The following is a 14,832-nucleotide window of genomic DNA, read 5'->3' as shown; positions in this document are numbered from 1 at the left end:
CTGGCTATTGATTCCATGTCAGATGAATACCTCGAATAGCTGAGAAAGATTTTTCTCCCATACTGTAGGCTGTCTCCTCACTCTAGTGATTATTCTTTTCTGGGCAGAAGCGTTTCAGTTTCATGCAGTCTCATTTGTCAGTTCTTGGGATTATTTCCTGTGCCTTTAAATCCATTTCAGAAAGTCCTTGTCTACATCTGTAACTATGTCTTAAGTATTTTGCCTGTGTTTCCTTTAGCAACTTCAGTTTCAGGTTTTATATTAAGGACCTAGATCCATTTTAAATTAATTTTTGTGTGTGGTGATAAATAGGGATCTAGTTTCATTTCTCCACATGTGGATGTCTAATGAAGTCAGCATGGCATCATTTGTTGAAGAGACTGTCTTTTTTCCAGTGTATGTTTTTAAAACTTTTGTAGTACGTGTGTGTGTGTGTGTGTGTTTGTGTGTGTGTGTGTGTGTGTGTGTGTGTGTGTGTGTGTATGTGTATGCACGCACGCCTTGGTGCATATGTGGAGGTCAGAAGACAACTTCTGTGAGTTCTCTCCTTCCGCCATGTGGGTTCTGAGGATCAAACTCAGGTTGGCAGGCTTGGTAACAAGCACCTTTACGCACTGAGCCATCTCACTGACCCCTCCAATGTATGCCTTTGACACCCTTACCAAATATCAGTTGGCAGTAGTTGTGTGGGCTTATTTCTGGTTCCCTTATTCTATTCCATTGATGTTGTGTCTGTTTTTGTACTGGTACTATGTGCTATGCCAGAGGAGGCTAGAGGAGGACGTTGAGTCTCTTGCTCTGTTACACTCTAACTTATTCCCTTGAGATAGGGTCTTTCACTGAACCTGAAGCAAAGTTTGGCTGACAGCAAGCCCCACAGTGATCCTCCTGTTTCTGACCCCGACAGAGTTATAGATGTGTGTGGTCAGACACAGCTTTTTTTAAAAAACAAATATTTTTATTTTATTTTATGTGTATGAGTGTATTGCCTGCATGAATATAGGTAAACCCGTGTTGTACAGTGCCCACAGAAGAGAAAAGAGGGCCTCAGATCCCCTGGAACTGGAATTATGGATGGTTGCTAGGTGCCATGTGGGTGCTGGAAACCAAACCCAGATCCTCTGGAAGAATAGCCAGTGCTCTTATCTGCTGAGCCATCTCTCCAGCCCCAGATACAGTGTTTTCTGTGAGTGCTGGGGGTTCAAACTCAGGTCCTCATGCTTGCACCCCAAGTGTTCTTACTGAGCCATTTCCCTAACCCCTTGACTTTCTTTGGTGTTTTAAAATTTTCATTATAGGGGTCTTACATTTCCTTAGATTTATTTGTTTATATTATGACTGGGATTGTTTTTCTCATTCTTTCTCAGCATGTTCATTGTTGAAAAGTTACTGATTTTTTTGTGTATGATTGACTGTATGTACATGTTCATGTATGTACACATGTGTGCACATGCATGTGAAGACCTGAAGTTGATGTTGGGTGTCCTCTGTTGTTCTCTACCTTCTCTCTCTCTCTCTCTCTCTCTCTCTCTCTCTCTCTCTCTATATATATATATATATATATATATATAGAGAGAGAGAGAGAGAGAGAGAGAGAGAGAGAGAGAGAGAGAGAGAGAGAGAGAGAGAGAGAGAGAGAGAGAGAGAGAGAGAGAGAGAGAGAGAGAGAGAGAGAGAGAGAGAGAGAGAGAGAGAGAGAGAGAGAGAGAGAGAGAGAGAGAGAGAGAGAGAGAGAGAGAGAGAGAGAGAGAGAGAGAGAGAGAGAGAGAGAGAGAGAGAGAGAGAGAGAGAGAGAGAGAGAGAGAGAGAGAGAGAGAGAGAGAGAGAGAGAGAGAGAGAGAGAGAGAGAGAGAGAGAGAGAGAGAGAGAGAGAGAGAGAGAGAGAGAGAGAGAGAGAGAGAGAGAGAGAGAGAGAGAGAGAGAGAGACAGGGTCTCCCTGTAGCCCCAGCTGACCTGGAACTTGTTATGTAGACCAGGCTGGACTTGATCTCCCAGAGATCTGCCTGACTTTGCCTCTTGCATTCTGGGATTAGTCTTGCATCATCATGCCTGGCACACCTTATTTTTTGAGATAGGTTTCTCTTTGAATTTGGAGTTTGCTAGATTCTGCTAGCCTGGCTTTTCAGCAAGCCCCAGGAGATTTCCTGTCTTTATTTACCCAGCACTGAGATTACAGGCACAAATCACTGTGCCTAGCTTTTTACATGGAGTTCTAGAAATTGAACATAGGCAGGGTAAGTACTTTACTGGTTTTTGCTATTTCCTCAGCACCTTATAGATTTTTTAATTTAAAAATGTTGTTTTCATTTATTTATTTTGTGTGTATTGTGTGTGTGTGTGTGTGTGTGTGTGTGCGTGCGTGTGTGTGTTTGTGTGTGCCTACTTGCCACTATGCACAGATCAGAGGACAGCTTGCAGGACAGATCAGAGGACAGCTTGCAGGAATCATTTCCCTCTTTCTACTCTGTGGGTCCTAGGGATTGAACTCAGATCATTAGCTTGAAAAGCACCATTACCCATTGAGCCATCTCTCTAGCCCCTTTACTGATTTTTGTATGCTGATTTTGTATCTTGTTACTTTGCCAAAAGTATTTATCAGTTTTAAGAGTTTTCTGGTGGCATTTTTAGTCTTCTAAGTATAGGATCATATTATCTGCAAATAGGGTTAATCTGAGTTGTTCTTTCCCGATTTGCCTCCATTTTATTCTTTTCTCTTACTGCTCTTGCTAAGAATCCAATAACTATATTGAATAAGAGCAGAGAGATTGGACATTGTTGTTTGGTCCTTGATTTTAGAGGAAATGTTTTCAATTCTCCAGTGGGTATAAGGTTAGACTTAGGTTTGTCATATATATCCTGTAGTATGTGGAGTTCTGTTTCTTCTTTTCCTAATATCTCCAAGGCTTTTATCATGAAGGAATGTTGAGCTTTCTTAAAGATCTTTTCTGCGTCTTTTAAGGTGATAATGTGATTTCTGTCCTAAAGTCCATTACTATGCTACATTACATTTGCTGATTTGTGTATATTGAACTATCCCTGAATCCCTGGAATGGAAACAAGTGGGGCATGATGTATGAGCTTCCTAATCTGTACTTAAGTTTGATTTGATTTACAAGAATTTTATTGAGAAAGTTTGCATCTATGTTCATCAGGGAAATTGGTCCATAGTTGTTTTTTTTTTTAACGTCTTTATTTAGAGTGATATCAGGTAGTACTAGCTTCATAGAATGAAGTTGATACTGTTATCTATTTTATAAAATAGTTTGAGGAACATTGGTTTTAGTTCTTCAAAGGTAAATTTGTTTGGTCGTGGCTTTTTCATTGTTTGGAGACACTTTATTACTGTTCCAGTTGCATTGCTTGTTATAGGGGTGATTACATATTTTATATCTTTTTCTTTTTCTTTCCTTTTCTTTTTTTCTTTTTCTTTTCAGCTTTCACATGGGCTCACTCTGTAGCACAGACTGGACTGAAATTCCCCTTGTAGTCCAGGCTGACCTCCAACTAATGACAATCCTCCCAAATACTGAGATTACAGGCATGAACCCTACCACGCCTGGATTTATATTAGCCTCTTGATTTAATTTTCATAGGTCATATGTGTCTAGACATTTATTAGTTTCTTCTAGATTATCCAATTTATTGGAATATTAGTTTTTCAAGTATTCCATAATAGTCTTCTGGATTTCATTGGAATCTATTACAATATTCCTTTTTTACTCTAATTTTATTCATTTGTGTATTGTATTCACTTGTTTATAGTTAGTTTGGCCTAAGGGTTTATCAATTTTGCTTACTTATATTGCATTCTTCTTTGGTCTCCACTTTATTAATTTCTGCTCTGATTGTTATTTCTTTCCATGTGCTAATTTTGAATTGACCTTATTCTTTTTTTTTTTCCCTTTAAGACCCTAGGGTACATCATTAAGTCATTTATTTGAGTTCTGTTTCTTTTTAGAGATTTTTTTATTCTATGTGTATGAGTGTATTGCCTACATATATGTAAGGCCACCTGTGTCATGCAGTGCCCAAAAAGGTCAGAAGAAGACCTCAAATTCCTCTGGAACTGGAGTTACAGACAGTTGTTAGCTGCCGTGTGGGTGCTGGGAATTGAACCCAGGTCCTCTGCAAGAGCAACCAGTGCTCTTAAACCACTGAGCCATCTCTCCAGCCAATTTTTTTAAATTTAAAATTTATTTTATGTATTGTTTTTATTTTTTTATGTACGAGTGTCTATTGCTTGCATGTATGTAAGTTCACCCATGTTGTGCAGTGCCCACACACATCAGAAGAGAGGGCATCAGATTCCCCTGGAACTGGAGTTATAGACAGTTGTTAGCTGCTCTGTGGGTGCTGGGAATTGAACCCAGGTCCTCTGTAAGAGCAGCCAGTGCTCTTAACCACTGAGCCATCTCTCCAGCCCTTCCAACTCAATTTTTAAATGTAGGTACTCCATAGCTATAAGCATTCTTAGTAGAAAGTCTTTACTGTATCCAAAAGATTCTGATAAATTATGTTTTCATTTGCTTTTAGGAGCTTAAAAAATTTTCCCAGATTTCTTCAATAAATTGATCATTCAAGAGTATGTTACTATTTTCAATGTGTTTGTGTAGTTTTTCTTGCTGTTGATTTCTAGTTTCCTTCCATTATTATTTTTTTCCCCCTCTTTGAGACAGGGTCTCCCTGTAGCACCAGCTGGCCTAGAACTTACTGTGCAGATCAGTCTGGCCTCAAATCTCACAGAGATCTACCTGCCTCTATCTCCCAAGTGCTGGGATTAAAGAGTGCACTATCATGCCTGGCATTTTCTTCCATTATGATCTGATACAAGAAATTATTTAATTCTTTTGTATTTGTTAAGGCTTTCTTTTACAGTCAAAAAATGTGATCTGCTTTGAAGAAAGTTCCATGGCTGCTGAGAAGAATGTGTATTCTGCAGCTCATGGATAGACTATTTTGTAGAGGTCTGTTGACTATATTTAATCTATGGTACAGCTTAACTCTGAAGTTGCTTTGGAGTTTTTGTTTGTTTAGATGATGTATTTGTTGATGAAAGTAGGGTATTGAAGTTAACCAGTAGTATTGTATCTATCTGGACATACTATAATGTCTAATAGTATTTTTAAATTGAGATGCAATTCACATACAAAATTAATCTTTTAAAGTGTGTAATTCACCAGTTTTAGTAAATTCACATAGTTGTATAACTATTACCACTAATTCCAGAACTATGTGTGTGTGTGTGTGTGTGTGTGTGTTCCTGTATTTGTGGGTGTTGTGTCTCTGGTGCTGTTCACCATTTTTTTGAGACAGAGTCTCTTACTTGCCTGGAATTGTTGCTCCACAATCCCAAGGATTGCATAGGGTAAGTAGGTAAGTAGGGTAGGCTGGCTGGTCACTGAGCCACAGGGATCTGCTTATCTCTGCCTCCCCAGTGTTGGAGTTACAAGTGTGTGCCTGAAATGCCTGTTCCCACAAGGAGGGTGACAAGGATGGCAGCAGGACTTCTCTTGGCCCATGAGAGACCTGGGTTAAGGTCAAAGTGTTAGCGCCTTCCTCTCTGCTGTAGAGATAAACCTGGGGGGGGGGTGTCGTCATGAACTAGTATGTATGTGTCTCCATGGTGAGAGTCCCATTCTAGCTGTTCTGTGGTCACACACTTAGTAAGACCGAAGGTGCATGCCCACCAGGAGGTTTCAGGGGCTTGAAAGAGAAAACAGGTTTCCTACTTACGGGGCTGTATGCTGCTCTAATATTAGCCCACTCTGAAGAAGTAACCTTTAAAATTTTAGGGATTAGACAAGAGCTCTCAAATACTTTTGACATTTCTGGACTTTGCTACAGACCAGGCTGCTAAGAGGCCCAAGGACATTTTGGCTTTTAGCCATGAAAGAAACTGGCCATTTTTCTTTTGGTATCTTTGCCTAGCCAATTTCTACCTCCTATTCTTATTACATCATCCAATGAAGGGGTTACTCAAATTGCCAATAGGGAATTGGGGTGCAGACTGCTCTGGCTTCTTCCATACTCTGGCTTCTTCCATGTTGAATAGGGGCACAGGGTATGGCAATTGAGGTACCCCTTCTGTGGGTCTATCTAAAAGACCCCTAGATTGTATAACTGTTATTTGTAGGGAGAAAAGAAAGTCCTTGACTGGTGCCTGGGAAATGTAAAGGTAAGAATAGTTAGCATTATGAGTTCTAGACAGGGAACCAGAAAAGATCAGAACAGGACAAATTTTAAATGTTCAGAGTCCATTAGAATTTCTTGATGGGGACTTCCAAGGCATCCATCTATTTGGTTTCTTCTCAATTTTCTTTTGGGCACCAATGCTGGACTCCAGAGTGATGAACTCAGGATTTGTTTCACTGTGAATTCCCTCCCAAATGGCCTCTAAACAGGGAGAGAAAAATTTAACCATCATTAAATTATTTTGGGCTAGAACAATAGTGGGTTTTTCCTTTTGGCTGCAGGTAAGGACTGTAGAGTTGATTAGGCCAGGATTTGAAGTCTTAACACCTGAGCATCGTTTTCTTATCAAGAACAAGATCATTAGAGAGAAATTATCTAAATAACATATAAACTTAAGCCTAATGTCTGGGAAGTGTAATCCTTTGGACTCTTAAGGAAATACACTAATCATTTTAATCTTCGGTTATACTTTCCTGTTGGGTGTTTAAGACCATGTAGTTGGCCAAATAAACCAATTTATTTATACTCTTAAGGTTCGCTGAGGATATGTTCCTCAGGGGTCACATGGGCTTGGGAGGAGCCTCTGGCTCCTTTGGTTTTCCTTTTACCAGTTTCATCTACGCTAGGATAAGTCTGAATGTCCTTCTCGACCATGCTGGCTTCACTTGGAATCATTGGGGAAACATTTCCTCTGTGTTGACCCTCCTCTTTGTAGACTGGACACTGGTTCAAGTCCATCTAGTGGGGTCGCTATGGCTTCCCTGAACAAGAGGACAGGTGACTCACCACAGTTACAGGACATTTCAAGAGATGCCCCATGGTCCCCTGGAACTTAATTGACCTTAGAGGGCAAGGGGCAAAAATTTGTCCCTTTAAGTCCCTCTGACCAGATTAGTATAAGCCTCAAAGTATGGCTGTTAAACACCCAAGAAGATTAGTTCCACCAGTCTGGTACTTTTAATTACCGTGTACTATGTAGATAAACCTTGGGCAAAGACCAAACATTTTAAAATAAACCTTGACTAAACATATATTTGGTCCTTAAACTAGTTGATTAAACTATGACCTTAGAAAATTTAAGATTATGTGTATATTATTTCTATTTTATCCTTCATATATTGTAACAAACCTACACAGACCTTCATCACTTGCTTAGGCTTTCTCAGTTTTTTTCTGTTTATTCTGGAAATATCCAGCCATCATAATCTTCATACATAAATCCTTCTTAATAAAATCTCTCCATCCCCATATCCTTCGAACATCTTTCACTTTTTTTCTTAAATAACCATGAAACGTAATAATATTAACAAATAAATTTCCATCTGTTGTGAGAATTCTCTTCCTGGGACTGCTAAACAATATCCCCTTTTGTAAGGGTCTAGTGTCAAACCAATGTTTGATTGCATTAAAGTTCACCCTGGGGAGCCAGTGAGTTTACTTATAGAGATGACTGAGGGGTTACTGAGGTATGTGGATGTCCTGGGAGTAGATGCACTGGAAATTCTTTACCCAGCATGTATTTTGACTTTTCTATAACTTCATGGATCAAGCCTTCTCTTCCTGGCCTTTCCCAGATTATATACTTTAGTCCTTCCCAAATCCAGGAGACTATGTGTGATTAGGGCAAAATTACATCCAGTTGGCTGGGAAGAGTGGATGCTCAGGTGAGGGTCCAATGACTCAGCTTACCCTTACCCTCTTTCCTTCAATGAAAGCAACAAGCCCAATTGTGAAGAGAATGTAATGAATTAATATTACCTGTGTACACACTGTGGCTTTGTAAGTTCCCAGGTAAACCTTATAGAGAGCACAAAACAGTTTAAAAAATCATTTAAAAAAAAATCCTTTTTACTTTATGTAGTTCAGAGATGCTATAGTAAGGGAAAGTACCCTTAGATATATAGGCCCCAAATAGGAAAGGAAAACAAAGGAATTTATGGTCTCCAACCAAGGGAGGGAGTCCATGTCTCTCACCACCCATTGAAGCTGTGAATGTGAGGCAATGTGCTCTAGATCTTGTCCTTCTTAGGTAAAAAGATGGGTCCTGTCCTTACTGCATGGCAGCTGTTTTTCTTTGCTTTTGATTTGAATTTAATTTGTGGCAGACATGGTCTCAAGCTCTGGTGGGCCTTGAGAGTCACGGACATCTGCCCCCATGTTGGGCCCGTCCTGGACCGATAACCCCAAGTCTGAGCCCCCCCGATCCCGGACGAGCCCCCAAACGTTACAAAGCTCAAGATCACTGGGAAAAGACAGCTCGTACTAAAAAAGTTCCAAATCAACCAAATCTGTTTAGCTGGCCAATGACAGCACTCTTTGAGCCAATTTAGAGAATGCCACCTTATTATTTTTAAGTGTGTCCGAGCATATTGCCTGCATGCATATAAAGTGCACCCATGTCTTGCAATGCCTGTAGAGGTTAGAAGAGGGTGTGGGATACCCTGGAACTGGAGTTACAGGCAGTAGTTAGCTGCCATGTGGGTACTGGGAGTCAAACCCAGGCCCTCTGCAAGAGCAGCAAGTCCTCTAAAGTGCTGAGCCACCACTCCAGTCCCTATTTTCTATTTTTTGAACATGGGTCCTAGGGATTGAATTTAGGTCCTCCTGCTTGCCAACTATATTACTGACTGAGTTATTTCTCAGGTTCCTAGAACTTTTTCATTAGCTCCAGATCTTTTAATCATTTACATGTACTTCTTATTTCTCCACAGTTTTCTCTACCCTAGTCAACCACCAATGTATTTTCAGTCTGTTTGTGTTTGCCTATATAGGACAGTTGTTATAAATGAAATCATATATAATCTTTTTTTTTGTTTTGTTTGGAGACAGGCAGGGCCTGGAAGTCACTATGTAGACCAGACTGGCCTTGAACTCAAAGAGATCCACCTGCCTCTGCCTCCCAAGGGCTGGGATTAAAGGTGTGTACCATCATGCCCGGCCCAATATATGACCTTTCTAACTTGACTTATTCTTTTCAAGTTTCACCCATGTTTTAGCATATGTCAGTACTTGCATTTTTATGACTTCATAATGTATTATATAGATACTTTTATTTTTTGGTGCTGGGGAATGATCCTCTTGATGCTTGTGAGGCAAGAACTGAACCCACTGAATTATATCCCTAGCCTCACATGGCTATCCAGTATTTTATGTATCTCTGTGTTCGCTGATGAGCATTTGGGTTATTTACTCTTTTTGGCTTTATGAATAGCGCTTCTATTAATATATTTGTACAAGTTTCGTGATACATTTATAATTCTCTTGGGTTTTTAACCAACAGTGAAATTGTTACGTCAAGTAACTGATTCTTTGAGGAACATACTGTTAACATTTTAAGTGCTGTTGATCTGATTGTAGTTGATTCAGATCAAGCTCTGCTAAATGGAAGATACTGTCTATCCTGTTTTCTAAAATTTATGTTTTAAAGGATTTATTTATTTTTGTGTGTGTCTATGTGAGTGCATGCACATATTGTGTGTGGGTGTGTGCATGTACATGTGCATGTTTGGATGCTTGAAGAGGACCTCTGGTGCTCTCTTCTATCACTCTCCACATTTTCCTTGAGACAAGATCTCTCTCTGAACCTGGGGCTTATATTTTCTTGGTTAGATTGGAAGCCAGCAAACCCAAGATCTTCCTGGTTCTACCTCCTTGGAGCTGGAGACAGGTGTTTGCCAGGATGCCCAGCTTGTATGTAGGCACTAGAATCTGAATTCCTTTGGTTCTCATGCTTGTGAAACAAGTGCTTTTAACTAATCCAGTCCCTTATCCTGTTGTTTATAGTGAAATTGGAAGTATTGTGTTTTTACTTCTATTCAGAGTAACTTTGTTTTTTCAAGATCAAATTTGTCAAATAAACTGTGATTTTTTGGGGGGGGGGTATTGTTTTTTGAGACAGGGTCTCCCTGTAGCCCCAGCTGGCCTGGAACTTGCTATGTAGACCAGGCTAGTCTTGAACTCATAGAGATCCTCCTGCCTCTACCTCCCAAATCCTGGGATTAGAGGCATCCACCACCATGCCTGGCTAAACTGTGATTCTTTTGAATGTTTTACTAACACTCTGTAATAGTGTTTGCCATTAGTTTTTACTTGTGTAAGTTGTGTCCTGAAAACCCAGTTTTATTTATGAGCTATTTTCCCCCTTATGCTTGTGTAAGTCTTCCCTGAGACAGATAACCTGAAGCCATTCTTATCCTTAGTGTTGATTTGGAATAAGTTTGTGGGATGTTCTCTTTTATCCTTTGTTCTATGGTTAGAGCACACTATCATTTTGGGATGAAAGTAGGCCACAAATACATTGACAGTTACTATTAGTTTGTACTAATTTGCATTTCCAGGCAATTAGCAAAGTTCTTAATGCTGATGCCAAAGCTTTTTCTAATTTTCCCACATTATTAGATGTGATGACAATTTACATTCATTCATGATGTGGGTCCCAGGAATCAAACTCAGGTCATCAGGTTTGGCAGTAAGTGTACTTAGGTGCTAAGCTGTCTCACTAGCCCAAAACTTTGTTTTAAAAGTTAATTTGGGGCATCTGTGTTAATAGCTTCTCTGGTGAGAATTGAGAAATGCAGTAATCTATGGGTATAACAGTGTAACTAGGAGTTAGTTTAATACTATGTCTATTTAGCAGAATAGCCCTATGGCCTGTGACCTGTCTAACCACAGGTTCTTGGCCCTGAAAACAGTGCCAGGTATGGGCTTCATCTTGTGAAGCAGGACGTAAATCCAATCAGAAAGGGGTTGACTACTCTTGTAACATCTGTGCCATTATTGTACCAGTGGGCATACATATCTTTGCAGAGAGTAAGAAATGTAGAGGGGCTGGAATGATGACTCAGAGGTTAAGAACATTGGCTGCTCTTGCAGAGGAACAGGTTTGGTTTCCAGTACCCACATGGTGGCTAACAAGTGTCTGTAACCTGGTTCCAGGAGATCCAACTCTGTCTTCTGGCCTCCATAGTCATTGCTTACATGGCTGCACTTACACATAAGTAAATAAATAAAATAAAATATTCATACACATAAAATAAAAAAGTAAATAAAAAACAAACAAAAAGAGATGCAGAGTATTTAGCCCTAAATGGGACACCTATCTCATACCCTGTCTTCCCAAGGCTCAGGGGTCATTGTGGAAGAGGAAAAGGAAAGGTCATAAGAGCCAGGGGTGGGAGATGAATGCAAAGAAACTGTATTGCCTGGTCATGATAGGGAAGTTGCACATATGAACCTGTCACAGCACTTATGATAGCATACACAGACCTCTCTCTGCAAGCCCAAGCCAGACAGAAATACAGAATGGATGGGGGAGGTGGACAAATGCCCCATCCCTAGCTGAGACTCTTTTGGCAGTTGCTAGGAGAGGGACAGTCAATTTTCTTTAGGGGTGGGAAGCCTGGGAGGTTGACCAGACTCCAAGAGATAGACCCATGCCCAAGAACATTTGGGGAACACAGACTACTTGATAGGCCTTTTTTTTTTTTTTTTTTTTTGTTTTTTTTTTTTTTGAGACAGGGTCTCCTTGTAGCCCCAGCTGTCACTATGTAGACCAGGCTGGCCTTGAATTCACAGAGATCCACCTGCCTCTGCCTCCCAAAGTGCTGGGATTAAAGGCGTGCGCCACCACGCCCGGCTTGATAGGCCTTTTAAAAAAGAAAAACAGAGGACATGATGGTTGGTGGTGGGGGTGGGGGGTTGTAGGGAGGGAGTGGAGATGCGGGTCTGAATGTGATCAAAATATATTGTATGAATTTCTTTAAATAATAAAAATTATTTAAAACTTTTTAAAAATTATTTTAATAAATTTTGGATTTGTTAAAAAAGAAAAGTTAATTTTGGGGTTGGAGAAATGACTCAGCAGTTAAAGAGTGTCTGCTGCACTTGCAGAGGACTCAAGTTTAGTTCCTAGCACCTATGTAGGTGTATGCAACCTCTTGTAACTCCAGTTCCAGGGAATCTGATGCTCTCTTCTGTCTTCCATGGGTACTGCACTCAGGCACACATATACACACACACATACAAATAACTAAAAAATAAAATCTTTAAAGTTATATACCCTCCTCCCTTTTCTTCTTTGCTTAGTGATTCTTCTCCTAAGTCCAACCTGTCCCTTTTAGTGATTAAAGTATGTACAATAGAATGCCATTATCAGAATTGTTGCACTGCTTTGACACACAGCCCCTCTCTGAGAGCAGTGCCAAGTCAAGAGAAGTATTTTATAGGTATCCATTTCTACTTGGTGGTTGTGATACCTTCTTTACAGGTGGATAAATACATTTGGGGGGATGTAGATCTCATTTATGACAAAACACAGGGGTATAATGTTGATCTCAATGATTGAGTATACTTAAGATGGAAGTCCATGATCACCTTTGACTCATATTGTATTTCTGAAGGTGAAACTGTTCAGGGGCACTTGTATATAGATATTAGCCAACTGTTAAGGAAAGGGACTGAGCCTTAGCTTGCTTGTTTGTATATGAAAAAATCTTATTTTATTTATTAGTCAATGCCAGGGATTGAACCCAGGGCCATCCACACTTTAGGTGAGTGCTGTCTTCCATAGAATTGGTGTATTAGTCAGGGTTCTCCAAAGAAACAGAATCGGTAGAATGAATATATATGTATAGAGATTTATCAGCTTAGCTCACTGGATAGAGTCCAAGTAGTCCAACAATGGCTGCACCACACTGGAGAGGCTGAGAATCTGTAGTCGCTCAGTCCATGAGACTGGATGTCTCAGTAGTCTTAATCTGGCGCTGAAGGTCTGATGAATTCCAAAAGATCAACTAGTCTTCAGTTTACATCAGCAAGACGAACTCACCAGCGAGAGAGAAGGCAAGCAGCAAGAAGCCAGGTGGTCTTCTCTGCCGTGGCCTTTTATACGGGCTGCCATCAGAAGGTAACACCCACATTTAGGGTGTGTCTTCCAGCTTCAGATGATCCAATTAAGAAGATCTCTCTCATTTCAGTTAATTCCAGATCCAGTCAAGTTGACACCCAGGATTAGCCATCATAGTTGGGAAACAAATTTCATTATTTTGTAGTTAAATTTCAAAGTGTGAAAAGTTATTCCTACTTTTTTTCTTTTTGCTTTTCCTAATGTACTTTTTCTGTTTTTTATTAGCTTTTGGACCATTTGGATCACACAATGTTTTTACAAGATTTTAGGCCATTTCTAAGTAGCAATCCACTGGACCAAGATAATAGGGCCAATGAGAGAGGTCACCAAACTCACACTGACTCTTGGGCACCCAGTCGGCCTCCAAGGTTGCCAGTTCCTCGGAGATACAGGCCTGGAGGAAGTACTCGTCCTGACAGGTCGCCAGCTATAGAAGGGTGAGTTGTTTCTGAGTTCTTCAAGGGTTGTTTCAGTGAGGACGTATTGGAATAGTTTAAGCTTTATACATCTGTGGAAAAGACAGATATATAGACTTAGTGAAAATGAAGCTAAATTGAATGTTCATATTCAATTAGTGTCAATTAAGGAATGATGATAAAGTACAGAGTGAAAAAGCTAATATACTTCTCTGTAACATTTTTATTAATGTCTCACATCTTAGGTACTATGGAGAAAGGCAAGTAAAATAAATAATATTCAGCAGTACTAAGTGATAGGTGGGAAAAGGCAGGGAAGAGAGATAGGGGTTGCAGGGAGTATAATGTTTCCAAAGGTAGTCAACAAAGGCCTCATTGAAAAAGTATTTGAATAAACAAAGGAAGGGATGAGCTAGGAATGTGCCAACAAGGAGACACCAATGTGGAGCAGAATAAGAGAGAAGAACATCAGGAGATGAGTTGTCAAAGGTTTCTGGGAATAAGGATGGGAAGACAGGTATTAACCATGTAGAGAATCACCTGGATGAGCTTTTTTTTTTTTTTTTTTTTTTTTTTTTTTTGGTCTTTTTGAGACAGGGTCTCCCTGTAGCCCTAGCTGGCCTGGATTCACTATTGAGACCAGGCTGGCCTCCAGCTCACAGAGATCTGCCTGCCTCTGCCTCCCGAGTGCAGGGATCAAAGGTGTGTGCCACCACACCTGGCCAATTCTCAGAGCTTTTATTCCAGTGGAAAGCTTGGGTTTGACTTATGTCTTTAAATGGTCATTATGACTGCTATGCTGAGAACAAAATGGAGGGCTTTGAGGGGCAAGGGCAGAAGCAGAGAAGCTGTTGCATTAACCTCAACTAGAGATGCCAGTGACTTAGATGAGAGTAGTAAAAAATTGTTTGATTATGGATGTAGCTTGGCTGCAGGTGTGATAGAATAGTTGATTATCTATAACATATAATAGAAAAAATAAAGGTGATCCTAAGGTTTCTGGTTTGAGCAACTAGAAAAGTAGACCACCATCAGCTAACGTGGCGAACACTGGAAAGAATGAGTTTAGAAGGAAAAAGTGTGAAATTATATAATTGGGTACATCATAAACTTGAGGTGCTTATTATTACGCATTCAGGTGGAGGTGGTGATAGGCAGCAAATCTTGGCTGGAAATAAAATTTGGAAGTTACTGCCTATGTGTGGTATTAATGTTACAAAGTTGGATGCAATTGCTAAAGGAGTCAAGATAGAAAATAGTGAAACTTGCTTGGATGATAGCTCATACCAGTGTCCTAGGGGGCTGAGGCAGAAGGATTG

At 40.1% G+C, this 14,832-nt stretch overlaps 1 protein-coding gene across 2 annotated transcripts in view; it reads left to right on the top strand.

The window, feature by feature from the left end:
• Rnf115 (ring finger protein 115) overlaps positions 1-14,832 on the top strand; it is an 88,744-nt gene that overhangs the window by 62,150 nt on the left and 11,762 nt on the right. For both annotated transcript variants that reach the window (XM_008827583.2, XM_017796754.2), the window contains exon 4: positions 13,323-13,534. In XM_008827583.2, the coding sequence (XP_008825805.1) occupies positions 13,323-13,534 (212 nt within the window). The remainder of the gene's footprint in view (positions 1-13,322; positions 13,535-14,832) is intronic.

Source organism: Nannospalax galili, unplaced genomic scaffold (genome assembly GCF_000622305.1).
Source record: "Nannospalax galili isolate Female #2095 unplaced genomic scaffold, S.galili_v1.0 scaffold693, whole genome shotgun sequence".
NCBI lineage: Eukaryota > Metazoa > Chordata > Mammalia > Rodentia > Spalacidae > Nannospalax > Nannospalax galili.
This window is presented reverse-complemented; position numbering and strand designations above follow the sequence as displayed.